This window comes from Anser cygnoides, chromosome 33 (assembly GCF_040182565.1).
Source record: "Anser cygnoides isolate HZ-2024a breed goose chromosome 33, Taihu_goose_T2T_genome, whole genome shotgun sequence".
Classification (NCBI taxonomy): domain Eukaryota; kingdom Metazoa; phylum Chordata; class Aves; order Anseriformes; family Anatidae; genus Anser; species Anser cygnoides.
In genome coordinates, this window is record NC_089905.1 from 2700183 (window position 1) to 2726125 (window position 25943).

At 61.7% G+C, this 25943-nt stretch overlaps 8 protein-coding genes across 9 annotated transcripts; all 8 read right to left on the bottom strand.

The window, feature by feature from the left end:
- Positions 1 to 474: 474 nt before the first annotated feature.
- Positions 475 to 2148, bottom strand: LOC106049127 (protein S100-A8-like). Its single transcript, XM_013201305.3, has 3 exons — positions 2019 to 2148; positions 1127 to 1340; positions 475 to 767 (listed from the first exon to the last, which is right to left on the bottom strand). Exons 2-3 carry the CDS (start codon positions 1319 to 1321, stop codon positions 603 to 605), a joined length of 360 nt encoding a protein of 119 aa, XP_013056759.2. The 5' UTR covers positions 1322 to 1340; positions 2019 to 2148; the 3' UTR covers positions 475 to 602.
- A 1904-nt stretch (positions 2149 to 4052) lies between these two features.
- On the bottom strand, positions 4053 to 5133 carry LOC106049125 (protein S100-A12-like). The gene is made up of 3 exons (XM_013201302.3): positions 4975 to 5133; positions 4704 to 4860; positions 4053 to 4426 (listed from the first exon to the last, which is right to left on the bottom strand). Exons 1-3 carry the CDS (start codon positions 5013 to 5015, stop codon positions 4199 to 4201), a joined length of 426 nt encoding a protein of 141 aa, XP_013056756.3. The 5' UTR covers positions 5016 to 5133; the 3' UTR covers positions 4053 to 4198.
- A 1895-nt stretch (positions 5134 to 7028) lies between these two features.
- Positions 7029 to 8631, bottom strand: LOC106049126 (protein S100-A6). Its single transcript, XM_013201303.3, has 3 exons — positions 8480 to 8631; positions 7625 to 7776; positions 7029 to 7259 (listed from the first exon to the last, which is right to left on the bottom strand). Exons 1-3 carry the CDS (start codon positions 8544 to 8546, stop codon positions 7119 to 7121), a joined length of 360 nt encoding a protein of 119 aa, XP_013056757.1. The 5' UTR covers positions 8547 to 8631; the 3' UTR covers positions 7029 to 7118.
- A 582-nt stretch (positions 8632 to 9213) lies between these two features.
- Positions 9214 to 10253, bottom strand: LOC106049116 (protein S100-A4-like). Its single transcript, XM_013201289.3, has 3 exons — positions 10095 to 10253; positions 9599 to 9756; positions 9214 to 9489 (listed from the first exon to the last, which is right to left on the bottom strand). Exons 2-3 carry the CDS (start codon positions 9737 to 9739, stop codon positions 9325 to 9327), a joined length of 306 nt encoding a protein of 101 aa, XP_013056743.1. The 5' UTR covers positions 9740 to 9756; positions 10095 to 10253; the 3' UTR covers positions 9214 to 9324.
- Positions 10254 to 11857: 1604 nt separating this feature from the next.
- LOC136788101 (protein S100-A4-like) lies at positions 11858 to 15575 on the bottom strand. Its single transcript, XM_066986001.1, has 3 exons — positions 12950 to 15575; positions 12626 to 12776; positions 11858 to 12067 (listed from the first exon to the last, which is right to left on the bottom strand). The coding sequence occupies exons 2-3, from the start codon at positions 12764 to 12766 to the stop codon at positions 11909 to 11911; spliced, it is 300 nt and encodes a 99-aa protein (XP_066842102.1). The 5' UTR covers positions 12767 to 12776; positions 12950 to 15575; the 3' UTR covers positions 11858 to 11908.
- Positions 15576 to 15635: 60 nt separating this feature from the next.
- S100A16 (S100 calcium binding protein A16) lies at positions 15636 to 18507 on the bottom strand. 2 transcript variants are annotated; one of them, XM_013201291.3, is made up of 3 exons: positions 18349 to 18507; positions 16438 to 16606; positions 15636 to 16324 (listed from the first exon to the last, which is right to left on the bottom strand). In XM_013201291.3, exons 2-3 carry the CDS (start codon positions 16588 to 16590, stop codon positions 16160 to 16162), a joined length of 318 nt encoding a protein of 105 aa, XP_013056745.2. In that variant the 5' UTR covers positions 16591 to 16606; positions 18349 to 18507; the 3' UTR covers positions 15636 to 16159. The 2 variants fall into 2 exon arrangements, with proteins under 2 accessions (XP_013056745.2, XP_047905093.1); XM_048049136.2 differs by lacking the exon at positions 18349 to 18507 and adding an exon at positions 17068 to 17209.
- Positions 18508 to 21080: 2573 nt separating this feature from the next.
- LOC106049115 (protein S100-A14) lies at positions 21081 to 23729 on the bottom strand. Its single transcript, XM_013201288.3, has 4 exons — positions 23577 to 23729; positions 23227 to 23324; positions 21707 to 21853; positions 21081 to 21609 (listed from the first exon to the last, which is right to left on the bottom strand). Exons 2-4 carry the CDS (start codon positions 23257 to 23259, stop codon positions 21490 to 21492), a joined length of 300 nt encoding a protein of 99 aa, XP_013056742.1. The 5' UTR covers positions 23260 to 23324; positions 23577 to 23729; the 3' UTR covers positions 21081 to 21489.
- A 544-nt stretch (positions 23730 to 24273) lies between these two features.
- On the bottom strand, positions 24274 to 25638 carry S100A13 (S100 calcium binding protein A13). Its single transcript, XM_048049217.2, has 3 exons — positions 25462 to 25638; positions 24917 to 25093; positions 24274 to 24465 (listed from the first exon to the last, which is right to left on the bottom strand). Exons 2-3 carry the CDS (start codon positions 25067 to 25069, stop codon positions 24328 to 24330), a joined length of 291 nt encoding a protein of 96 aa, XP_047905174.1. The 5' UTR covers positions 25070 to 25093; positions 25462 to 25638; the 3' UTR covers positions 24274 to 24327.
- Between the last annotated feature and the right edge of the window lie 305 nt (positions 25639 to 25943).

The following is a 25943-nucleotide window of genomic DNA, read 5'->3' on the forward strand; positions in this document are numbered from 1 at the left end:
TGAGCCAAGATTTTAGCACCACACGGGGTGGGAGCTGTATATACAAATAGTGACTTCTGCCTGTGGTTTGTTTTTTTTTTCTCCTAAGAGCTCCCTGGCTTGTTCTCATTATGAGAATGTGTCCTGCTGCTGTCAGGGGTATTAATGCATTTTCCTCACCCAGGAGAAAAGCCTCCAAAGCAGCTGCTCTGCTGAAGTTTTGTGGTTCAAACAGAACAGAGCTCAGTGTCCTGCACTGGTCCTCAGGCCATTCACTCCCTCCCAGCCCTACTGGCTTGGGCCAGACACTGAGTGATACAGCTCTTGCCTGCCCACCCACCACATCTGCCATAAATCTCTCCCCCCAGGGGTTTTTGGGGTTCCCCATTCAGGCAAGCTCTTCTCCCAGGGGTGCTGCAGGACCTCATGCTCTCTGCAGCTGGTGCCCACCCTGTCCATCCATGGGCAGTGAGTGCTGAGATAGGAAGGACTCAGTGGGCTTCAAGTGATGCTTTATTGTCTTATGAGCAATCCAAGCAGGCAGAAAGTAGACACAGCCCTATTCCTACAAGCAGCCCCTTCTGGGTCCTTCACAGGGGCCAGACACCACGGCATGTGTGATCTCAGTTGCTCTCTGGTTTACATCTGTTTTCCCCATGGATGATGCGATGGGCATCATCAGCCACCTTGGACAAGACAATGGTGAACTCCTCAAAAGACAGCTCTTTGTCCTTGTTTAAGTCCGTCTCCTTGAAGAGCTCCTGCAGGTAGCCGGAACGGTTCCTGTTCTGCAATGGGGGACAGAGCGTGTTAGCGTGCCCCCTCCCCAGGCAGAGCTCCCACTGGTGGAAATCAAGCCAGCTATGCTCTCGCATACCCCAGGAAGCATTTGGAAGCCACGGGATCATTGAGCCCCTCTTTTGTTTTGTGGGTAAAACCCCCAGATGGACAGGATCTTGCCCCAAGCCCCCTTGGCTGCTCAGCACCCTAGTGCTAGCAGGCAGGATGAACATGGGCAGCACCCCCAGTGCACAAGCTGGGCCTGATGGACCACAGCCCCTGGGGGATGAGGGCACCCTGCTCCCACCACAGCATCCTGAGGATCAGCCCCAGCACCCCAGGAGATTCCTTCCCCAACGGCACTCACACAGGCCTCCAGGAAGGTCGGCGCCTGCTCCTTCAGCAGCGTGTTGAATTCGTTGAAGTTGAGGAGGTCGAGTTCACCCTTGCGGATGCTGTAGCGGTGGTAGACATCCACGATGGCATTCAGGGCCATCTCCAGCGTGCAGTTTCCTGGGAACTGCCGATGCCCAGGCAGGGTGGTGGCAGTGCTTGCAGACATGGCTGAGCTTTCGGGGTACCTGCCGAGAGACCCCAAAGCCATTGGAGGGGTCCTGGAGGGGACAGAGCCAAGCACCCCACACCATGCGCCTGGGCACCCTGAGGCTGAGCTGCACCTCACTGGTGTGTGCAAAGGACCTGCCCCATCCCACAGGGCTGGCAGCACCCAGGGGTGGTCGGCAGCCCCTCAGTGCTGAGCAGGTAATGAGAGGTTTTAGGAATCTCACTGTTTTACAGCACAGCCCAACCACATTATTAACTTTGCCCAAGAAGCGGCTTGTTCTGGTTGACCTGGAGGCATTGTTCAGGCAGGACAGACAAACCCATATATCAGCACCGTGCCACCGATGGCAGGGATGGCTTTGAGTCATTAAGGTTCTGATACCAGCTCCATTACAGGCTCTGCCTGACCTCCTCCTCGTCATCCCTTTGGACCATGGACACCAAACACAGGGAGACCCTGCTCTCAGCTGTGTGCCGCCACAAAGCAGAAACAACTATACCCCACTAAAGATGGCACAGAAATACTACTAATTTATACTAACACAAAGCCTTGCTGCAGCCAAAACCAGCCTCCCCAAAGTGGGAAGCACTGGGATAAAATAGACACAATACGAAGTATTATAGAGATGAAGTACTATACAAAATCACTTCTCCCTCGCCTTACTTGCTGCAAGAACCATTGCAATGCTACTCACCTTGTGTCCAAAGAGGGTTTGCAGAAGATGGGTCTGTTGAAGTGACCCAGGTGTCTGGGCAGCCTTTTATATGCATCTGAGACTCTCTTTCGTCAGAGATGGTGACACACCTGCTGCAAGCAACAGCTTGAATTAGCATTTCCCGCACCTGGAAATTGCAAGGTGGGAACATCTGAGCCCCTCCCCATCTCATTCCTCTGCTCACAGTTCCTGGTTGCACCCACCGGCCTTTGCAAATGCTGTCCTGTCACCCCACCATTGGCTCCAACTGGGCAAAGAATGGGGAAACCACTGGATGTACTCCCCCCACCTTGACGGAAATGCACCGTCCGCCTTGGCAGGACTTGACAAAAATTTGCAGGTTTTGCAACGTGCTGAAAATGTTTCCCTCTTTCATGCCGGTGTAGAAGAAAGATGGGATTTTCGGAGAGATGTGGATATGTTTTTAGTGTGATTGCAAACTGTTTGCTACATTATGAACTGGACAAATGCTAACAAAGATGAAAGTGTTGTCTACATTTCAATAGGTGGTTTTCCAGATTATTTTCCATTATTTTCCATTTCATATCACTTGCACCAGACCTTCCTTCTTGCTCCAGAAACCTGGTGGAGGAAACTGGGCTCAAAGCAAGGAGAAAATCCAAGGTCGTGGTCTTTGCTGTCTGGAGCATTAACTGGGATGTTTTGCAACAGCCACCCCCGTGACACTAGCAGAGCAGGTGCTAGAAGGATGAAGAGGAGACTATGAAAAGGTGTAAAGACAAGACAATAGGTTCCAGGAAGAGGGTGAGGATACGAAAACAAACGGGTCACCACTCCTGTTTGAGGGTGCTCCTCGCATGTCTCAGGAGCAGTAACGAGAACTGTTGCAGGAGGTTTATTCTGGTATCCCTGACTCACTTTATTGTTTCTTTTCTTCTCTCATTATGGCCCGTCAGCAGTCCCAAATTGCATCCTCATTCCCTAGCTGTCATTGCAAGCCACTAGCCTGGCTGGGTTTTGTCCTGTGTGTCTGCATTGTCCCCTCGGGGGCAGAGCTGTGGTTCTGAGTTCCCAACTCTTCCCCAAAACCCACAGTGATGCCCAAATGATGCCCAGGGATGCTGGCACGGAGCAGGGGGATGAAGTGCACCCAGATGGGGGACAAGGGCTGCTCGCTGATGGCAAAACTGCAGCGTCGGAGAGCGACGACTGGTGTCATTGAGTGCACATAACCACGCAAAAGCCCTGTGCTTCCTCTCCCAGCTCAGTTTCATACAGCGTGGGCTCCTGGTTCCAGTTGATGCTGGAAATACCAGAACCTCACGATCCTGGGGATTTCCCCTTCAGTGCATGGCTCCCCACAAACACCCCAGCTCTTTTCCGCTTGTGTATTTGGCCCCCAAGAGCCTGCTGTGGCTCCTAAACCTGCCGGGAGCCCAGGAGCTGTCACCCAACACTAACAAAAGTGTGAGGCTTCATCGTGTAGAGTTAAAACTGCATCCACAAAGCCCCTCTGCACTGTTCATTGTGCCAGTGCTGGGCTTGCAAGGAAAACATCAGTTGCTCTGCAGGTTGCAAAAGCAGTGCCCCCACCCGGGGTCAGCGCTGGGGGGGCTCAGCAGCACCCCGCGAGCACCCGGCCATGCTTCACCTACGGAGCATCCCAGAGCTGGGGCAAGGAGGGTCTGGGAGCACAGGGGTGAGGATGCTCTTGTGCACCCCCCTGGCTGCCCCTGCCCAGGAAACCCAGCTGCTGAGCCAAGCAATCCCAAGCAAGGAGCCCGTGAGCCTTGGGGAGGTGGTGGTGACCCTGCTGGGGACTGAGTGCTGCAGGATGGGGAGCCTGCTATGTGAAACAGCCCCATGTGATCTGGCGTGTGGCTCCGCTCTGTCCCAAGGGACAGAAGCAGGGACAAGTGGCCTGACTCCCCCCTGCCTTCCCTGTCCTGCTGTTTCCCCAGGGCAACCTGCATTTAACCCCCCGTGGCTGCGGGCTGAGCTGGGTGCATGTCACGTCCCCCCAGAGAGTGCAGGAAACATAGCACAGATGCGTTTGGTGCATGGAGAAAGAAATTTTATTTCAATGCCATAGGCAGAAGCAGACAACACAGCTTTGGTTATATGCTTGTGGGCAAATGGAAGAGATGATGCTGCTGGAAGAGCACAATTCTGTGGGCACAGCCACCCTGGGAACGGCCTCAGTTTTGGGGACCGTGTCCATGGTCATGTCCATGGTCATGTCCATGGTCGTGACCACCAGCTGGATGTGGGCCATGGACCCTGGGAGGCTCATGGGACCTTTTATGGGCATCAATGGCTGCGAGGTTCAGCGTGGTGAGGAACTCAGTGAACTTCAGGCGGCCGTCGCGGTTTTTGTCTGCTCTGGCAAAGAGCTGGTTTATGTAGGCGTCGATGGATGTTTTAGGCTGCAGGAGGACAAACAGGGACAAGTCAGCCCGACGCACAGTGGGGCCCTGGGTCCCCTGCCACCCCACAGCTACATCACAGAGCTCTCCAATTCCCTTAATCTCTGCAAAGAACCTTGGTTTGGGGAGGGTCCATGCAGGGACAGCACAGCTTCAGGAAAACCCCATCAACCCTCCCTCCCCTCTGAGAGGCTCTCGGCCACCCTGTGCCCCAAGGAAGCCATCACCCATGCAAGCTCTCGCCAGCAGTAGGAGACCCAAGCTGCACGGCTCTCACCGGCACGGTGTTGGTGAGGAAGGTCTTGGCGGTCTCCTTCATCAGCTGCGTAAACTCCGACTTGCTCAGGTAGTCATCCCGGGGGTTCTTGATGGCATACTGGTGGTAGATGTTGATGGCGCACTCCAGCGCGAGCTCCAGGTTGGTCTTCATCTTGCTAAAGAAGGAAAAACAGCAAAACATTAAAAGAGGAGATGGATACCCATCCCCTCCAGGAGCTCAGGGTGGGCTCTGTCTGCTTCCAGGAGCCCCTGTTTGGAGAACTACTCACCGAGGGGTGGCCCTGGGGTTGGCTTGTTCTGACAGCGACATGGAGAGGAGAGGAGCGGGCAGGATCGGTGGCTGCACAGTGCCGGAGAGGGCTCTTTTATACCCTCCCTGAGCTATGATTTGTGACACCCTCAAATCTTCTCTGGGGTGATAACCTTGGGAATTGTGCAAGGCTTCTCGGCACGCAGCACGCCCAGGCAGCAATTTCTTGCCTGTCTCCAGGAACCAACTGCTCCTGGGGTTAACAAGGGAGAGGACACACCAAACTCATTAGTGCAAAACAAGGAAACGCCAAAAGAGACATTTGTGGGGAGCCAGAATAGTGGATACATGACAGCACAGGGGTTTCCCCAGGTTTGGGGTTCTTGGTGGAGATGAGGAAAGAGGGATTTTTCCTGAGCGCATTAAATGAGGGTCTCCATGGGGCAAAGCTGATATTTCCCAATGGGAATGTGGTTCTTCCTTCCTACATCTGCCCCAATGTTTGGCTTTGGATGGAGATGGGGTGTTTGACCCAACCTGTAGGTGCTGGGGGATGCATCCCACCCTGGTCACCTCTCCAAAATCACAGGCAGCATCCCTGGCACATCATTTCCTAACAGCTAGCACAGGCAGCCAAGGAAGACATTGCAGATCAGGACTTGCCGGCATGCCGGAAGCCTGCCAGCTGTGCTTAGGTGGCATTTCCCAGCAGAGGTGATTGCTGCCTGATGATTACCAGGAGCATTGGCAATCGCCACCTCCTCCAGGGTCACAGAAATGCCACAGCTCGTGGAGACCCCATGGGGTTCCCAGTGTCTGGTTCAGCAGGCAGCTGAACCCTGCGTGTGTTGGAGGAAAGGCTACCTAGGGGGAAGCCTGCACCCCAGGATGCCCAAAATTTTCACCTCAAGTCTGTGCTCACAAAGAGCCCATTATGCCCCTTAGGGATTTCGAGAGATGGGAAGGACAGCGGTGGTGAAACCTCTCCCCATCTACGTCCTGCTCCAGGAGCACGAGGAACTGGTTCCAGAAAAAGCACGCGTTGCAAAAGAGTGAAACAAAGGGCCAGATTGTATGGTGGGGCAGGATGGGTGCGACCTCGCTGGGAGGGGGGTCCGACCAGCCGCTGGTGTCCGTGGTGACGTAGCAGCAATCCTCGCAGTAACTGACAATAATTGTGTCCCGCCTGGGCAGGACCAGGGGCACGCAAGCACCTCACGAGGACGTGATGGGACATGGACACGCCATCGGGGAGGCGCAGAGGGACGTGGGGAGACGTGAAGGGACGCGGATGTGCCACGTGGGGACACACGAAGGGACAAGGAAGTGCCACACAGGGACATGCGAAGGGACGCAGATGTGCCACTCAGCGAGGTGTGAAGGGACACGGATGTGTGGCTCAGGGAGGTGTGAAGGGACATGTGTGTGCCACGTGGGGAGGTGGGAGGGAACGCACGTGCACTGGGATGGGCAAGAAGAGGCATGTGCGCACCGCAGGTCCTCGTGCTGCCATCCGCCACCCGGTGTGCCACGGGGTGCCCTTGGCACAGCCCATGAGCCTGCACCGGCTGGGTGCTGCCGCCTGCTGCAGGGCTGTGGGGCCAGAGCCAGCACAGCCCCGTGGGGACAGGGACAGGGCAGTGACAGGGTGTGAGAGAGGCGGGAGGGCTGGGATGCTCGTGAGCGGCATCGGGCCAGCTTCAAATAGTGACAAATTGCAAATCAGGCTCCAAAAGGGCCAAGGGGTTATCGAGGGGGATGTGGGGAGACCCCTTCCCCTGCCTCTGGGATGTGAGTGTGATGCTGCACCAAGTCCGGAGGGCTGCTTATACATTCCTTTTCCTGATGCTCGGGTGAGCTCTGCCTGGCAGGGTTCACAAAACAGGAGCAGCCAGGGCATTGCCAGCATGCAATGGGCATGGGACAGGGACGCGAGCACAGGGTGCAGCCCCTCGCTGCCTCCCCCCGACATCCCCCCCCAAAAAAAAAAACAAAAAAAAAAAATCGAAACCAGAGCCATCCGTGAGGTTTTAATTTATTTGAGGTTCAAAAACAACCACAAAACGCAGCAGCAAAACTTTACAAAAAGAAATTTTATTGGACCTCAGAGAGGCATTGGGAAGGGGGGGGGGGGGGGGGGTCGCCCCGGTGGCTGGCTCAGCTCTACTTGTACTGCAGCAGGGCGTCATTGTAGATCATGGCCAGGGCGCCCAGGAAGGTGACGTACTCCTGGAAGTTCACTTCCTGGTCCTTGTTGCGGTCCAGGTCGTCCATGAGCCCAGCAATTTCCGCGTCCTTCAGTTTCTGCAGCCCCGAAAAGCACAGAGCTGTTGCCAGCCGGGGCGCCGTAGGGGGGGCACGTCGCCCTTTGCTTTCCCAGAGCAGGGCTGGGGGGGCACCGCAGGACCCGGCCACACGTGTGTCTCCAGTTATATCCCCCCCCCCCATGGCAAAGCACCAGCATTCACACCAGGTGCCATAAAAGTAGGTGTGGGGACAGGGCTGTGCCACAACTCCCCCGGGTGACATTATTCCCCGTGTCACCTCCTGCTGCGCCCGTCCCCTGCCCCTTTCCCGGGGGTGTCCCTGCACCTAGGTCCCCCCGGGCTGCACTGGCAGGTGACGCCCTTGACTTGTGAGGAGAAAGCGGAGGGGGGGGTCGCACTCACCGGCCCGATGGTCAGCTCCTTCTGGATCAGCTCCTTCAGCTCGCCCTTGCTCAGGGTGTTCTTGTCACCCTCCTTCCCCGAGTACTTGTGGAATGTGGCCACGAGGAGCCCGATGGCTTGGTCCAGGGGGGCTGCCATGGCTGTGGGCTGGGCTGCGGGGACGGGGGGAGCTCAGCGGGCAGCTCCCCACCTTGGGCAGCCCCCAAGCACAGCCCCCCCCCAGGGATATCCCAGAGCCCTCCCATCACTCCTGTGCCAGCCGGGCTGCGGGCAAAGCCCCCACGGCCCCATCTCAGGACAGCCCTGGGGTCTGTCCCTGAGCAGGCAGGGGGCTGCCCCGTGTCCCCCCCATCCGAGGGCAGGCAAGGGGCTGCCTCATGTCCCCTCCATCCCAGGGCAGGCAGGGGGCTGCCCCATGTCCCCCCCATCCCAGGGCAGGCAGGGGGCTGCCCCGTGTCCCCTCCATCCCAGGGCGGGCAGGGGGCTGCCCCGTGTCCCCCCTATCCCAGGCCGTTGCGTAAGCCAAGGCTGGTGGCTGCGGTGACTCACGGGGCGCAGCTCCCAGCCGCCTCCGCACGCAGGCTGGGCCCATGGGGAGCAGCTGGGGGGGACCAAGGGGGGTGAAAGCAGGGAATGAAGTTAGGGCTGGATGGGGAGAAGCCTTCGTGGCACCGCTGCCTTGCCAGAAAGTTGCCCGCCCAAGGTCTGGCTTCCAGGAGGGGGGGGGAGGCAGGGGGGGTCCACATCTGGACGGGACAAGCTGCACATCTGGAGCCCAGCGCGCACCCCTGGGGCGGCCGTAGATGTCTGATGGGGGGGGGAAAAGGGGATGGGAGGGAGGAAATGGAGACTTACCGGCTTGAGCAGGACAGGATCTGGGAGCGGGGAGGGAGGGCTGTGGCTGCACAGCTCCTCCTCGCATTTATAGCCATGGGCTGAGTCCTCCCATGCCGGGGGGGCCAGGGGGTGGCTGAGTGCATGGGTGAAGCCACTCCTCTACACGCCATAACCCCACCCCAAGTGGGAACACGACCGAAACCCCACTCCCCAAGGGTTCACTTGGGGAGGGGATGAGGGTCCTGGGTGCCCCCCAGAGCAGTGGGGTGGGGGGGACAGAACCTGACCCCCCCATGGGTCACCCCTGTGAACATCCCCACCAGGTCCCTTCGGCATCAGCCAGGTCGCGTAGTGCCTCGCACAGTGGGGCTGCGGTCTTTGCCACTGGGTCAGTGAGCGCTGAACAATTTTGGCCAAAATTTGTCCGCCCATCCCCGTTATCACGGTGCGGTCGGAGGCGTTAATCCCTGAGAAAGCTCCTGCTGAGCCCTGCCCGAAGCAACGAAAGGGGCAAACGGCGGTGCGGCAGGGCAGGGTTCTGACTCACGGGGACGCGCCCGCAGGCAGTGTGCGAGGGCTCGCAGGAACGGGGTGCCCACGCTGCCGAAAATCCTGTGCCAAAATCCGCCTCCAAAGCGCTCCTTGCTCCAGGGCATCGTCCAACGCCCGCAACGTGCAACAGGGGCTTTCTGCGCGCGACTGCACACTGCCCCAAGAGCAAGACCCCCCCCCTTGCCAAACACACAGAGGGCTTGGTTTAAAGCAATCTTTATTGAAAGAGCATCGGGACCGTGGCGAGAAGGTGCTGGGGGGGTCGGAGGGTACAGGGGGGCGCGCTGCAGCCCCTGCGGGGGTCCCCGCGCTCACTTCTTGCGTGGCACCTTGTCGGGGTAGCCCTGGAAGAACTCGTTGCACATCATGGCCACGCAGGCCAGGAAGGTGGCGTACTCGTGGAAGTCCACCTCGTTGTCCCTGTTGCTGTCCAGGTTGCTCATCAGCTTCTGGAAGCCGGCCTCGTCCGTTTGTTTCTGCCCGGTGGGAAGAGGGGTCAAAATGAGGTTTTTGCATCAAGGGGCACATCCCCAGGGTCTCCAGGACATGGCACCCCCGGCCCTGGTGCAGCAGCCCCGCACTTACGCTGATGAAGCTGGGCAGCTCCTTGGTGAGCAGCTCCTTCAGCTCGGCCTTGCTCAGCTTGTACTTGTCGCCCTCCTTCCCCGAGTACTTGTGGAAGGTGGTGACCATCACGGCCAGCGCCTGCTCCAAGGGACACGCCATGGGGGACACCAACAAGCCTGAAGGCACCGATTGCAAGAGCGGGTGAGGACAGAGCGCGGTGTCCCCAGGCACGCCCCGTGCATCACCGTTTCCTCCCGAATTTCACCTGCCCGCTAACGGCTGGGTTGGGCGTTGCCGCCTGGGACCGGCGCTGAGCAACCCCGCAAAAAGCCATGCCCAAGGGGGAGAAAGCAACGCCGGGGGTGTGGGCAGCAGCTTTCGGAGGGGAAATTGGCCCCTGAGCTCAGCCAGGGGGGTCAGCGTTGGGGGGTCGAGGGAGACGCATCTGGAAGGCAACATCTGGAGGGACGGCAGGGCGAGGGAGGCCGGAGCATCGCAGGAAAAAACAACTCACCAAGAGCTCGAACGCAAAGCAGCCAAGGAGGGGCAGGGTGGGAGCGAGGCAGCGGGAAGGCACCGCATTTATAGCCCCGCCTGGCCCCCCCCTCGCCGTGCGGATGAGCAGGCACCAATGCTGCCGCAGCGCCTGGCCGCACGTTGGCTGCAGGAGGAGGAGAGGAAACCCCAGGGGCAGCCCCGGCCCCCCCCAGAACCCTCCCCCCTGTGATCCGCCAAGGGGCTGGTTTGGGTTAGAAAGAGGAAAATGTGCCCCTGGGGATGGATGGGGACAACCTGGACAAAGTCGCAGGCTGGTGGGGGACGAGAAGCCATGCACAAAGGGTTTGGCAGTATCCCCAGGAGTGTCCGGAGCTGCACGAGCCCAAGCAGGGTTTGTCCGAGGCTTTGGGCTTGGCTTTTTTTTTTTCCTTTTTTTTTTTCTTTTTTTTTTTTTTTCTGTTTTCAACTCAAGTCATCTGCAAGTGATTTCTGTTTCCTAGCGGCGAGGCCAGCGCGGCACGCCGCCCCATTGTGTAACGGAGCGCTATTTCAGTGCCTGCGTGTCCCGCGCACGTGCCGAGGAGCCGCGGGGAACAGCCGGGAACCTGTGGGTTGCACAGCCCAGCCCTGGGACAAGCCGGCCCCCCGCTGCGACACGGGGGTCTGACATCACCCCTGGGGTCCCCGGCACCACGCTGGGGATGGTGGCACCTGGCACTGCAGGCACCGGAGTGAGAAAACCAGCGGATGAGACCCTGGGACACAAAACCTTGGCCAACGCCACACAGCACCTCCTGGGGTCGGGCGCTTCCTCAAAAAACATTTTGGGAAAAGAAACCCCCAAGCCTGAACCTCATCTCCCCATTAAGGAGCAGGTGCAAACTGGTGCAGATTACTCGGAGGGTGCGGAAGCCCCTGGGGGCTTGTTATAAAGACCCTGGGAAGGGGATGAGCAAAGTCTGAACCTGCTGGTGGGTTTGGTAAGGTTTTGGGGGACTTGGTGAGGAATGAGGCAGGGGGGTTCAATGACTTGGGGGCTCAGGAAGGATTTGGGGGCTTAGTGAGGGGCTATGAAAGGGCCATGCTCTGCCATGCAATGCTTTGCAATGGATTTTTGGACCCGGGGTGCTTTCTGCAGGGTTTTGGGGTGCTGGGGATGGCTGGAAGCAGCTGCAATGCTTCCTGCAAACCAGCCTGGACTTGCCGTGCCTGCGGGGGGGCCAGCCCCATCCTGCCCGCCCGGTATCGCAGCGTGGCATGCCCGGGGTGCTGCCGCTTGTCCACAACCCTGCAGCAAAGTGAGGGGCTCGGGCCCACCCCCTGCAATGCAGCACCCCAGGGTGGGCTCATCCTCGTCCCAGGGGGCTCCTGCAGCCACCCAGCCGTGGTTCATCTCCACCTGCACAGGCACCAGGGCCTGCTCTGGGCTTTGTTCCTGGCACGGACCTTGTGTGTTCCTGCCCAGTTCCTCCACTCCAGCTTTCTCTCCCCCCAGATCTGCATTGCCCTGGGCAGCTCGTGCCAGACCACGAGCCCTGCACGGCTCAGGAAGCTCCTGTTTGGGGCCAAATGTGCACCAAACCTCTCCCCTGGGACAGCAGGGACAATTGGGGGGGGGGGGGGGGGATATCTCAGCGCCTCGCCTGGAGGCGGTTTGGAGCTGTTTTGCTCAGACTTTTCCAAAAAGGCCTCCTGGGGCTGAGCCGCACCATGGAAAATCCCACGGAGGGAAGGACGGGCTGGGGGAAGGCGTGAGTCACCCGCAACGCACAGCCCTGCTGAGGCTTTGGGAAGGCTTTTATTAAAAAACCACCACCAGCGGCACCAGGGTCACTTCTTGCGGGGCTGCTTGGCGTCCTTGAAGAACTCGTTGAAGCCCATGGCCACACAGGCCAGGAAGCAGGCGAACTCCTTGAAGTCCACCTCGCTGTCCTTGTTGTGGTCCAGGTCGTTGACAAGCCTCCTGAACTCCCCTTCGTCCATTTGCTTCTGTGAAGGGGGAGAAAGGGGGGGGGGGGGGGGTGAGCGGGTCTAGGGGGTACAGGTGGGGAAGGAAGGATGCATAAGACTCTAGTTTCCTCCCAGCTGTTTGCAGGAGGGTTTTCTCTTTGTTGTCAGAAGGAGGTGGCACACAGAGGTGCAGGTGGCTCCCCTGGGACCTGAGGTGTGCAGCAAATCCGCCTCTGCCTCGCTGAGAAGCTTTGTTAATAAGCTGTGCCTCCACCCCCCTCCCAATTTAAACCACAGGCCAGAAAGGGAAGTGGAAAATAAAAATTAAAAAAAAAAAAAGAGCGAGAAAAACATTGAAATCGGAGCACAACTTTGCCAATGAAAATATTCAGTGGGTGTAAGCAAGGCCAAGTTTCCCCTTGCTCTGAGCCTGCTCCAGCCCAGGCCCCTGGAGCACGGGGCTGCATCCATGGGGTGGGCTTTGGGGGAACTCAGAGACCACCTAGGCCTGCCCCACGCTCCATGGGAAGCCCCGGGGCTGGTACAATGCCCGGGCACCGTAGGGCTGGGCAGTGCCTTGTCCCCACGACCACTTACGCTTCCGAAGCTGGGCAGCTCCTTGTTGAGCAGCTCCTTCAGCTCGGCCTTGCTCAGCTTGTACTTGTCGCCCTCCTTCCCCGAGTACTTGTGGAAGGTGGTGACCATCGCGGCCAGCGCCTGCTCCAGGGGACACGCCATCGCCAGCCTCCTGCGTGGGGACAGCCCCGGGGACAGCGTCAGGGGGTGATGAGGACCCGACCCCCACCCCCCCTGCCCGAATCCACCTGGGATGCTGGCACCTCTCAGGGGGCCGTTTTGGGGTGCAGCAACCGCAGGGTGAATTTAATCGGGAGGGCAAATTTGGGGCACAAAGTGACTCACCGGGGTCAGTGCTGTAGTCGCCGGGGTGCTGTAGCTGCTGGGGTGCTGCAGCCACCAAGTGCCGGGTGTTTATAGCCCATCTGGAGGGCTCTGCCCAGCACAGCCCCTCGCCTCGGGGCTTTCCCAGCCAGAGGTTTCACCCACACCTCATTTTTGCCTAACGAACCGCATGATGCCATTAGTGAGAGGAGCTTAGGGGGTGCTGCTGGGGGCCGAGGAGCAAGCGGAGGGATGGGCACCCCACAGGTCACCGCAAGAAGTGGGGCGCCAGCCCGTGTCCCCGCTAAGCCACCGCTGCCACCAGCTCTCTGGGCACTTGCTCAGTGGCCCCAGTCTCCCCAGCACAAACCAGCACAAATGAACTGGGGACTGGGGAGGCGGCAGCGGTTTTATCCGTACCACAGGCTGAGGCTCAGCGGGGCAGGAAGCATCAGCCCAGATGTCACTGCAGAGCACACTGAGACAGCCCAAGAAACCAGAGGACCGCCTGAAGTCCACCACGTCGTCCTCCTCACCCTCCAGGCCCTCCATCAGCGTGCGGGGAGGACGGTGGGGTCAGGGACGGCGCCGCACAGGTGGGCATCACCGCAGCCGGGTGGTCTGGGCAGATGGGGAGCCCATTTTGGGGGGCAGCGAGCCCAGCCCCAGCCTCACATCTCTCTGGGAAGTGGGGAAAGATATGAGGGTGCTGGTGGGGCTCAGCCCCATTGTCCCTGCGCCCACCTCATGGGGCTGGGCAGCTCCTCCAGCTCAGCTGGCACTTGTCACCCCCCTGCCCCGAGTGCTTGCACAAGGTTACAGCGGAGGTGGTCTGCTCGGGGGGCTGTGCAGAGCTCCTGCAGCCCATACGGCTCTTGGCATGGGGACAGGGGAGGCTTTTCCCTGTTCTGAGTGCTGGCCAGGAGATGTCACCGGTGGTGTCCCCACAGCCTGGGCTTTTCTCCCAGCCCTGCCACCAGGGGTGGGGACTTAGGAGGGGACAGCCCTAGGATGCCCCCAGTCGTCCTCCTCCTCCATTGGGGTCCTTCTGGGGGGCTTTTTGCCTTCTGGGGTTCTCCTGGATGCCTTCTGCTGAGCTCTGGAGGTCTTCCTCCTCCCAGAGATTTGGTGGCTGGAGAGGACTGCAGGGAACACACATTGGGGTCTTTTTCTGGAGTCTTGCAAATCTTTAGGGCTGTGCCAACCTTTGTGACAGCCTGGCAGTGCTTGTCCCTGAGGGGAACAGGGTGGGTCCCATAGACCCCAAAACATGCTGGGGACAGGCCCTGGCCACCCAGGGGCAGGAGGATGGATCTGGCCAAGCCCTGATTTCAAAAGGAGGGACGAGAACCGCAGCCACCTGCGCTGGCACCTCGCCCTGCGGTGGCCTGGGGCACGCACCCAGTGCCCGGGGCTGGCAGAGCCGGAGCTGAGGAGTTCCTGGTGGGTGTGGGTGTGTGTGCTCAGGGGTCAGCTTCACCCCGCAGGACCCTCCTGCCCCCCATGGGTGCCTCGAGGCTGGGGAACCCCAAAGCTGGGGGAGCAGCAGGCACAGGCTGCCCGCAGCCGATGCTGCTGGGCACACGGGGATGGGAGCATGGCCCCTAAATGGGGACCAGCTGCGGAGCCTGGCAGCCTCTCATCGTTCCCCTCCCCGCCTGCCGTATGGTGCCACGCAAAGCACCCGGGGCTTTCCAGGAGGAGCACCCCGGGGTGCAGCTGTCGTGCGCAAAGCACCCCTGCCCACACAGGGAAGCATCCACGAAGCTGGGGGGACATCCCTAACGACGCACCGCAGCCTGTCTGCCTCCGGAACGGGGTTGTCGGGGGCCGGATGCCCCCCACCCCGCTGTGGCGCTGGGATCCCGTGCAGGCAGCCGGGCACGGCGCCCAGCCCAGCCCCGCAACCAGCACTGTGAGTCACGGCCCTGCCCTCGCCCCAGCGGGATTCCTGCGCCGTGACTCAGCCCCGGCCCTGCCCGGTGGCAACGGCTCCCACGGGGTACCCCAAAACTCCCCCTGGGACCCCAGTCCCATGTGGCAAGCAGGGGAGGGTGGGAGCTGCATTATGGGGGGGACAGGAAGGAGGTGGGAACTGGCCATGCCCAGGGGAGCAGGGGGCTGGATGGGAGCGGGGGTCCTGGCTCTGAGGCGCTGCCACCCCACATGCTGTAGGACACTGGGGGGGGACATGGGGACACCCCCAGGGGAGCTCAGAGGCCACCTCCACACTCGCAGCCCTGCAGCCAAATCCCCTCCCGGTGGAAAATCCCCAGCAGGCACAGGGCTCGGGCTCCTCGCCAGCGCTGTGGGCGTCACAGAGCGATGTCAGCACGGACGGCCCCGTGTGCGCAGCGCCACCGGGCCCGTCCCCGTCCCCGTCCCCAGCGGGGGGTGCGCTGCACCCAGACGCAGCGCGGGACCGGGGGTCCCCGGGGTGGCCGTGCTCTTGGGGTGCACAGATGGTGGGGTGCTGCGACCCGAGGCTGCTCGGGGACCCGCATGGGGACGCACGGTGGCAGCACCCGACGGGCACGCCGGGGGTGCCGGGGTGTTGCGGTGTCTGCTGACACCTCGCGGTGTTGTGCTCAGCCCCAGGCACCGGGCGAGCCAAATTGGGTGTTATTGGGTGACAGGGAGCAGGGCAGACCCCACCCTCCGTCCCCCCACCACCACCCCATCCCCACAAGGCCAGCCTCAGCGTGACCCCGCTGCTCCTCCAAACTTTATTGCTGCAATAAATAACCGCACGGCCTTGCCCAGGCACACCGAGCCCGAAGGAGCAGGCAGGGCAGACCCTTCACCAGCTGGGGCGGGGGGAAAGGCAGGGGCAATCCCGTTCCCCAGGGAGACCCCGACACGGTGACGGGGAGAGGGGGCTCCGAGGGAAGAGGGGCTGCCGGTTGCGATGGGGGTTTCTCCCAGCAGGGCTGAGAACAAACAGCATTCATGTCCTAGATGCGGGGAAGCCTTTCCCTGTGCTTCTCACCCAGCATCCCAGCAAGGATGGGACACTCCGAGGGGGGGAAGAGGGCAGGGATGGGGCGAGGAGGAGCCCCCCGTGCCAGCCTCACACCCCTTCACTCCATCACACAGGCTCTGCCTGCCCCGGCAAAGCCGCAGGAGGCTGGGATGCTCCGGGACAAGCAGGGGCTCGGCAGCGGGGGAGAAGCGGGGAGCCACGGAGAAGCGGGGGCTGAGCCCGGGGGTCCGGGCGGGGAGGGCAGCCTGCTACTTGGTGTGCTTGACGCTCTGCTCCTGCTGACGGATGATGTGGGCGATGGGGCTGGCGATGCCGCCTATCAAGGTCCAGTACTCCTCGAAGCTGATGCGCCCATCTTTGTTCTCGTCCAGGTCGCAGATGAGCTTGTCAGCCGCTCGCCTGTTCCCGGTGTCCTGTGGGAGAGAGCAGAGATGCTGGTGCTGGGGAAGGGGGGTGCAAAGTGGGGGGGACCCCAGATGTGCGGCAGGAGCTGGCCCCCACGTGTCCCTGCACAGCCCGGCCTCACCGTCAGCATGTGGTTGAGCTCACAGCTCAGCATCTTGCGGAAATCCTTCTTGCTGATGCGCCGCGGCTTCCGGCAGCAGCAGCGGCTCGAGTACTTGTCGAAGTTGTTCACCAGCACCTGGATGGCCCATTCCAGCTCTGTGCAGTCTGCCATCGCTGCCCGCAGTCACCTGCAGGGACCAGGGTTGGGGGGAGGCTGTCAAGGACGGGGGGCACCAGGCCACCCGCGAGCCTCAAGGTGCCATCAGGGCGCACAATGAGAGGGGAACCCATGGGACGGCGCAAAGCCGGGTGCCCAGTTCCCTGCATCACCCCAAAAAGGCAGCACCTGCCCCGCCTGCCCCCCCAGGGCGGCCACCCCCGCGCGTGGGATGGGGCGGCAATTATGGCGCCGGGGCCCCGCAGCACCCGGACCGCGGCGCCCGGTTCCCAGGGCTCATTAGGGAGGAATGGGGCTGGGAGCGGCAGGCGAGCAGGCGCACGGCAGTGGCACTAGGGCAGGAATTACCGGCCGGCCTTCCTCTTGCTTCACGGCACCGGGAACACCCCGGCGGGGCTCTCGGCTGGGGCGTCCCACCAAGCAGGTCAGGGCCCCATCATCCAAGGGTTTCCCCAAATCCCACGCTCCTACCCTGCCTGCGAATGGGGTGTCCGAGCCTTGTTCCGCGGCCCCCCGGCTGCTCCGAGCCAGGAAGCCCCTTCCTATGGAAGAACCCAACGGGACGGTGACCGTCACGGGGCCCAGCATCCGCATCCTGGGCAGGATGCACACAGGCGGGGACGGGAACTGCGTCGCCTCGTCCGGCCTTGGCTCTTTCCTGCCCCAGCCAAGGCATGGAGCAGGGGCTCAGGGCAAGCTGGGGCATGGTGCTGCCGCTCCTTTTTGTGATGCTGATTTACACCAGCCTTGGGTGCAACGCTGACTGGCGTGGGGCTTGGAGGAAGCCACCCCAAGGGGTGGCTTGGTGCCATCCCCAGCTCCAGCCTGGCTCCCCTGCACCCCAAATCCACCTCTCTCTGCACCCACCCTCCCCAGTTCAGCCCCACACTGAGGATGGTGGCACATCGGGGTGGTGGCAAGGGACATGAGGTGCTCCTCATCACAGATGGGTGGCCAGGAGCCGTACCCATTCCTTTGCTGTCCCGTGGTGCCACAGCCCCATGCCACCCACTCCCAGGGCTGGGGATGGGCTTTTGAAGGGGGACTCGGTGCTGGCAGCAGGCCCTAGTGTGAGCTGCAATGCTCATCACGTCCCTACTCGCCATAGACATTTATCTCCATCCCCTCCCTGTCCCTGGCCATTAAATACCACCACAAATTAACCAGACCCCAGCACGCCCATCCCGTGCATCCCCCAGGTGCAGACCACACGCTGGGGTCCCCCATCCCGAGCTGCCTGTACCCAGCCTGTCCTCGGGGCACTGCGGCTCCTGCTTCCCCGCTGACTCGCGGCACCATCCCGGCCCTGCCATGCACCCCTGGGGCCAGTTTGGGGCTCAGGGACCTCATCTCCATGGTGGGGGACCCATAGTGGGATATCGTCACTGCAGTGGGGCATGGGGACGCCAGGTGGGCAAGATGGGGCTCGTCGACTTCTCCACTCCTGCCGCCATGGTTCCCTTTTCTGCTTTCTTCTCTCCCTCTCCTTCCTCCCACAGCCCCAGCCCATGGCTCCGGCATCGCAGCTGGTGCAGCAGGGGGGAAATTCCCCTTCCTGGGGGCCAGCCCCCTACAAGCCCCCCCTGCCGATCTCTCCATCCCCTCCACCCCAGCCCCGCGCGCGCGGAGCTGCCGAAGGGCTCAGGGGATTTCCACCCAACCTGCGGCCGCACGTCCCAGCACGGATCCCAGTTGAACGTTCCCCCCATGGGAGCAGGCACCGATTTTCCCATCCCGGGCTTGGCGCCTTACCTGGCCCCGTCTGCGGGTCCCGCTTTGTCCGTCTGTCACCGCGTTCGGCAGCAGAGACAGTGGGAGCCGGTGCCGCCCACTCGCCGCTCAACTTGCACCCATGCCCTGGGCCCAGACAGGTTTTAAAGAGGCTCCCGCCCCTCCCTGACGTTCCCAGGGCGTTCCCAGGCTGGGGCTCACCTGGAAGCAGCTCTGGCTGATTGCAACACCCGGCCGTGCAGAGCAGGGGCGCAATGGCTGCAGCCCCCACCCCGTGGCCATGGGGCAATGGTGGGTGCGTGGGGCCCAGCCCGAGGACCCCCCGTCCCGGGCACGCTGCACCTGCAGCCCAGCCCCATGTTTCTCCCAGCATGGTGCGAGAGGTTCCTAGCAAGGTGGGGAGTATTATTTATTTGAACCAAATTTGCTCATTCTGAAGGCAATGCCGTGAAGGCACCTTGTTGTGGTCTCTGCTACATCAGGGCCTTGGAAGCACAAGCGCCAGCTCCAAGCAGGGCCGTATCCAGCTCTCGGCCATCTCCAGATACACGGGGATAGATAAGGTGCTGGCAGCTGTGCTTGTAAACTCACGTCCATAATTAATCGGGCCAGTAAATTGTACCCCTGTGTGTCGGCCGGAGCAATGGCGCAGTGATTTGATGCCCAGATTAGATACAGGAGGTTTTGGGAGCTGCACATTTAGGGATGCAAAATAGGAGGTGATAGAGCCCAGGCAGGAGCCACCCACGCTTTTTCCTTTGCTCTTTGGGGACTTTTGCTCTTTGGGACTCCAGTCCCGGAAAATGTACGTGTGTCATCCCCGCTCTCAGCCCTCTTCTTCCTAATCTCGGGGGGGCAGGAAGCAAAGCCGTCCTCCTCGGAGATGCTCGGGTGTCATTGCTGCAATATCCCAGGAGGGTGGGAATCCCTCCCCGACCCTGCAGGCAAACAGCTCACCTCTGAATCATGGGCTTTCATTACCCTCCTGTGCCTGGCAGATGTCACAACCGCATCCAGGCCCTTATTTTTACAAGGAATCCAAGGGCGTGTGCGTGCGCTCACAGCAGCCACGTAGGACCCAAACCCATCACAAGACAGTTCCCAGCCAGCCCGGTTGTCCCCGCAAGCTTCTTCTGCCCCCCGTCCCACCAGCTGGAGGGTGAGGGGCAGCTGGGCTTCTTGCTGGCAGGCTCTGCCCCATGGGACCTGCTGCAGAGTGGGCCCAACGATGCTTGTGGGGACTGAAAAAACCCAGATGTGCCCCTGCACACAGCAGCCACCAGCCCCGCTGCATTTCTCAGGGCTCGCCGCGTGGCTCATACGCATGCCCAGCCACCGCTGAGTCACCGAGGGTCACCGGCGCGGGCTGAGCTGTTTCTGCCACCTGCGAGGACTTTCCAGGTCCAACAGATACTTATCAAGGATGGCTCACGCCGCTGGAATCGCCGTCCTCCCGACAGCGCATCGTCACGCTGGGGTCGCCAAACCAGAAGCCCGGAGTCCCCACTCCCACGGCCGGGAGAGCACCCAGGAGCCCTGGCTCCCCTTTCCCCTCCCATCACCCCAACCATTTGACACATTTCCTGTCTCTAATTAAATGCACACCACACCTCTCGGCTTAATTTCCATGTATTTATTTCCAAGGCAGGAACAATAAATAGTCATTCTCGTTGTGAAATCCACCCCAAGGTGAGAGGAGACAGAGGGTGGCCGCGGCCGAGTCGCGGTGGCGGTGCCGGCCGCCAGCCCGGGAGGACCGGCCACCCAACCTGGCCTCAGGTTTCATCACTTTTCTCCAGGGTTTGGGGTTTTTCATTGTTTTGTCTCCCCAGAGCACAAAGTGCATGGTGACAGAGGTGTGGAGATGGTGCCAGCACCCCCTGCACCCATCAGGGACCCCGTCCCTGTCCCCATCCCTGTCCCCATCCCTGTCCCCATCCCTGTTCCCATGTAGGGGTGCCCATGGGCTCTTCAAGGACATGGAGCTCAGCAGGAACCATGGTCCCATACAACCTGGATGGGACCACGGCAAGGAAAGGTGGATGGCCAGGCTCGGTGGGTGCCCTGCACCCTCTCAAACCCATTTCTTCACTCTCCATGCTCTCGTTGCCTGTGCTAATTGCTCCGTCCTAGGAAGCCACCGCTTTGTGGCATTTGCTGTTTCCTAATTTGCTGCAATTACACGGAAATCCCACACTCACCCAGCCCAGGTGGGATCCTGCTCACTGGCCCCGCAGCTCCTGGCTCTTTCCAAACCCAGAGATTTCGGGGCTCCTCTGAGCTCCCCCGTGCCCAAATCCCTTGGGGTGCCCAGTGCGGGTGACACGGCCCTGCTGTGCTTGTGGGGTCCCCAGATGGAGACCACGGGCATGGGCCATGCCGCTGCATGGGCACCTGCACACCCACAGCACCGCGCACACACCCACAGCTCCATGCACACCCGCAGTGCACACACACATGCAACCCTGTGCACACTTGTTACACCCTCTTGCACATTTGCAGCACCCCTTGCACGCCCACAGCACCCCTTGCATGCCTGCAGCACTCCTTGCACACTTGCAGCACCCCTTGCACACTTGTAGGACCCCTTGCACACCTGCAGCACCCCTTGCACACCTGCAGCACCCTTTGCACCCTCGTGCTCCGCACTGGGGCTGCACAACCCAGCAGCGGCCGATGCTCACTCAGCGCCACAATCCCATCCCTCCCTGCTCCCCCTTCTCCCCCGAAAAACAAAGTCACCCCATCCTGGCTGTGTTTGTTGTGTTTTTTTTTTCCATTTTTCCTTTATTAATTTATACAAAAATGGTTGCAAGTGACGCAAGCTGATAACAACCCGCCACCAGCTCAGCCCCAAGCCCGGCTGTCAGCCAGGGGCAGGTGGGGAGCCTCGCGCAGGCGCAGCACCCCAAAAACTGAGCAGCGCAGGCATCGTACCCCCGGTCCAGGAGGGTGGGAGCAGAAACTATGCCCAGGCCACCAACGGCGACATTGGGGCTGGCCCGGAGCCCCCACATCGAAGGGATTTGGGGAAGGGAAAGGAGCAAAGTCCCTCTCGCTGCGACGCTCCGGGGCCAGGGGACCTGCAACCACGCAGCCGCCAGAACCTTGTCGCAGTGCAGAGCCCGAGGCCTCGGGCGCCTTCTCGTCCCCCGATGCCCCCTACTTCCTCCGGCAGCCCTTGGCCGCGTCCCCCATCATGTCCCAGTACTCTCCGAACTCCAGCTTGGCTTCATCAGGGTCCCCCATGCACTCGATCTTCTCATCCAGCGGTCCGACGCACTGCGGGGCGGGCAGAAAAAGCATCAGGGAGGTGATGGGGGTGCAGAGTCCCGCGTCCACCCGGACCCCCCCCGCTGTCCCCCGGCTCTGCCCTCACCTTCCCCAGGTGGGGCAGCTTCTGTACCACCAGCTCCCGCATCTCGTTGGGGGTCAGGTACTCCTTCTGCCCCTTCACCGCGTAGCAGTGGAACTGGTTGATGACGGTCTCAATGGCCTGCTCCACGTTGGTGAGCTCCTGGCAGTCCTGCAAGGGGGGGAAGAGACAGTGAGGTACCAGATGGACACCCCCAGGATGGATGGGAGACCCCCAGGATGAATGATGGGAGACCTCCGGGATGGATGGGAGACCCCCAGGATGGATGGAAGACCCCCGGGATGGATGATGGGACATCCCTGGGATGGATGGGACACCCCTGGGCAGATGTGCTGATGCTCTCTGTAGATGTTCCACCCACCCCCCATGCTGATTTAATAAAGTTCCTTATCAACACAACACCCCTCCGTTCACCCCTCGTACAGACGTGGGACCCCTCGTATGGATGCTGACCCTTCCGTGGAGACATGAGACCCTTGTAGAGACGCGAGACCTCTCCACACTGCTGTAAGACCCCTGGACAGACGCGAGAACCCCCCACACAGATGTGGACCCCTCCTTGTAGATGTGGGACCCCTTCTTGTAGGTGCAGGACCCCTCCTTGCAGATGTGGGACCCCTCCTTCCTGATTAGACCCCTCCTTACAGGCCCTCCACGCCCCCAATACCCTCGCACAGCCGCCGTACCCCTCTGTACGGTCACGACACTCTTCCACGCAGCCACGACACCCCAAAACGACCCCCCTGGCAGGCCTGTCCCCCCCGTCTCTCCCTGCTCAGCCGCCCCAGCGTCTCCGGGCGCTACACCCACAGCGCGGGGGCCGCCGCCGCCGTCCGGACTGGTTCTTCCTCTCCTTTGCACAAGCGGCGGATGGAGGTGTGAGTCAGTGCCCGGGCGCACGGCGGGATGGTGGCCGCCCTCCTCCCATCCCACGGGGGCTGCAGCCCCCCAGCCCCAGCCTGGGGGGTGCAACCCGGCCCGACGCAGCTGCTCGACCACTCGTGCTAATTAAGCGAAGCTGCATCTGAATGGAAACGACGGTGATTCACCCGGCGCTGCGGTTTCCCCTCGAAACACCTTTAAACCACATCAGGCGATGGCCATTAAAGAAGAAACCGGCAATCTTCAGAGCCTCAGCCCCGCGCCCCGGCCCCAAATCCTCCGCAGGTGCAAAGCGCCCGGCGAGCCCTCTCGGGATAAGGGGTGGGCGCCTCCAGTTTGAAAGCAGAGGGAAGCAGGAGACTTTCTGACATCGGGCATCCTCGGAGAGGTTGCAAGGAGCTGGGCGGCTCGGTGGGAGCTGGAGAAAGTCGCCTGGGTTCCCCAAGCTTTCAAGCCCCTGGCACCAGGTGCCCAAGCCCAGGGCAGCATCTCCAAACCCCAAATTCATCCTGGGAGTGGCCCTCGGCCCTGCCGTACTGCTCAGAGGCGCCCCATGCTCTGAGGAATGGGGGACACATGGGGTCCCCCCCTGTGCCCCACGGCTTCCCGGCCCTCCCGGTGCCGCGGCGTCGCTCAAGGACCTTGCGCTTCTTGCGGCAGTTGCACTGGCCCATGCTGCTCCTCGCGGGGTCTGAGGGTCCCTCGGTGGGGCTGTCTGCTCCGACGGGGTCCTGGGGAGCTGGCGAGGGGGGGGAGAAAGTCGGGATCAGCTCTTGCTTTCTGGGGGGGGCTTCCTCTCCTTCTGCGTCGGGGCGAGGAAGGCGCCCTGGGATGCGCTGAGCTGCCGGGACATGTCCCGGAGATGGGAGCGTCCCTGCTCCAGCAGCAAGTCGTGGCAAAGCCAAGCGTGGGAGCAAAGCGGGGGTGGTGGGACCCCCAGGCACGGGGACCCCCCTCCCCCCCCCAGCGTGGAGGCGGCCAGGCCACTTACCTGCTCCGAGGGCTGTCCCGGGTATGAGCGGGCTGCGGTGCACTGGGGTTTTATACCAGGGAGGTGTGAGTGGGAGCTCCCTGCGCACGGTGTGGTGCAAGGCGGCTCATTTCGGAGCCTGGCCCCGGGCCAGCGTGGGGCTGGGAAACGCCTCCTTCCCGGCCACACCGAGCGCTCCCCATCCCCATCCGGCACTGCACGGCCACGCAGCGCCGCGTGGGAACGGCCACCGGGCACCGGCTGGCTTGGGGACGGGGCACCGGTCACCCCGCCGAGGGGATGGCACCGCCACCCAGCCTTGCTGGGGGACGCGGGAGCTGAACGCCAGGGACGGGGGCTCAGCTGGGGATGCTGAGCCCGGCATGTGGTTTATCGAGGGGGCGCATCCCCAGGTGACCCTGGAGCAGACGGACATTGGTGTCCTGGAGGTGGCCGCCACCAGCAGCTATCGCAGCATCGCTGCTGGAGATGGTCCTGAGCCCCACGTCAGCCCCACACGCATTATGCCACCCACTGGGGCTGTTCTGCGTGACCTCACAGCTGTGCTCGTGGGGTACGGGGTGGGACCCTGCAAGCCAGACGAGCACCAGGGCACTTTGGGAACGACACCATCTGCTCGTGGCACAGATGGACCAGGCAGGGAGATGGGCTGGTTGCACCAGGGGCCTCCCACTAAGATCGGCAGCGATGCCCAGGCTCGGGGAAACCTCTTTTATTAGCATCGTGTCACCCAAGCGTCCCCCGGTCCCTGTCACTTCTTCTTCTCCGCTTTCTCCCGCCGCATGGCCCTGGCCAGCTCGCCGATCAGCCGCCAGTACTCGTTGAACTTCAGCTCCTGGTCGTTGTTCACGTCCAGCTCCCTCATCTTCTCCTCCAGGGAGGGGACGTCCTGTGGGGAGGGCAGGGGGGGCTCAGCGCTCCCACAGCGTCCCCAGTGAGCAGGATGGGGACAGAAAAGCCAGGGCTGCCACCACCAGGGGACACCTCCGTCCCTGTGCCCAAACAGGGCTCAAGTGAGGGGCATCCCCCATGGCAGGGAGCCCCCCAGCCCAGCTGAGGCTGATGCAGAAAGGGGTAATGGGAGGGACGGACAGACAGACAGAGAGACTGACAGCATCGGTCCTCTCTGCTCCCCCACCAGCAGAACACCTCCACCTGCAGCAGCTTGGACCCTTCCTGCACCATCCATTTTCCACTTTTACTTTTGCTTTTCCACCCTTGGCAAACCCCAGGGTACCGGGAGCAGCCGCTGAGCTCTGGGGGCTCCGTGGGGACCAACCCCCCCCCCCAGCTGCCCCCCAGCCCCCTCTGCCCCCCCCTCACTTTGCCCTGACCCTCACCTTCATCAGGTTGGGCAGCTGGAGCTGGACCAGCTCCTTGAACTCCTCGGCCGTCAGCGTCCCCTTCTTGCCCTCCTTCCCCGCGTAGGTGAAGAAGACGGTGACGACGGTGTCGATGGCCCGCTCCAGCTCGGTCAGCTCGCCCGTGGCCATGGCGCGCGGGGGGGAGACTGGGGGCTGCAGAGCCAAGAAGGGGGTGGGAGGGGATGGAGCATCCCGGGGGGTGATGGCTGGAGGGGGCTGCATGGGATAAGGCTCCCCCTGCCCCTCCCCAGCCCGGGGTGCAGCGAGTTTGCACAGTCTCAGCCCTGCAGAGCTGAGTCACAGTGCAGCTGGGGGCTGCCACGTTACGCACTAGGGATCAAGACCCCCTCCCAACCCCCCAGCATCACTGCAGGGGGGGGGGCACGGCCACTTGGGGACAGCCCTGCCATCCCACAAACGGAGGCAGCCAGGGCAGCAGGACACCAGGAAGCAGTGGCACCGCACAGGCCCCAAACGCCGCCGTGGGACGGGATGGGGACGAGGCAGCGACCCCGACTTACCCCGCTCAGCTGCGGGTGGCTGCAGACCCCCGCGGGGTTTTATACAGGGCGAGCGCGGCGCTTTGTCCCCCCCGGCCGCGGTGTAGGGTTTCCCGTTGCAGCCAGGCGCACGGACACCGCCCGGCAGCCGACGTTTTCCCGTCTTCCCGTCTCCTCCCTCCCCGCATGGGCAGTGGCCCAAATCCAGCACTCGCTGCAAACCCGTGTCCGCACCGCGCCGTGGGGACGCAGGATGGGACCCCGGGGTCCCGGAGCATGTTTGCTCCACAGGGTCTGGGGCTCGAATATCACCTGGATCATTCCAGGGGCGCAGGCCGTGTCCCCTCCCCTAAATGCATCCCATACTCTGCCCTGCCCTGGTGGGGATGGGGATGCACCCGGGACAGGAACGTTGTCCCCATCATTGTCCCCATCGTCCCCCGATGCCGCAGCTCGTCCTAGCTGCGGAACCAGGGCTGGGCTCACCCCGCACCGAGTGAGAG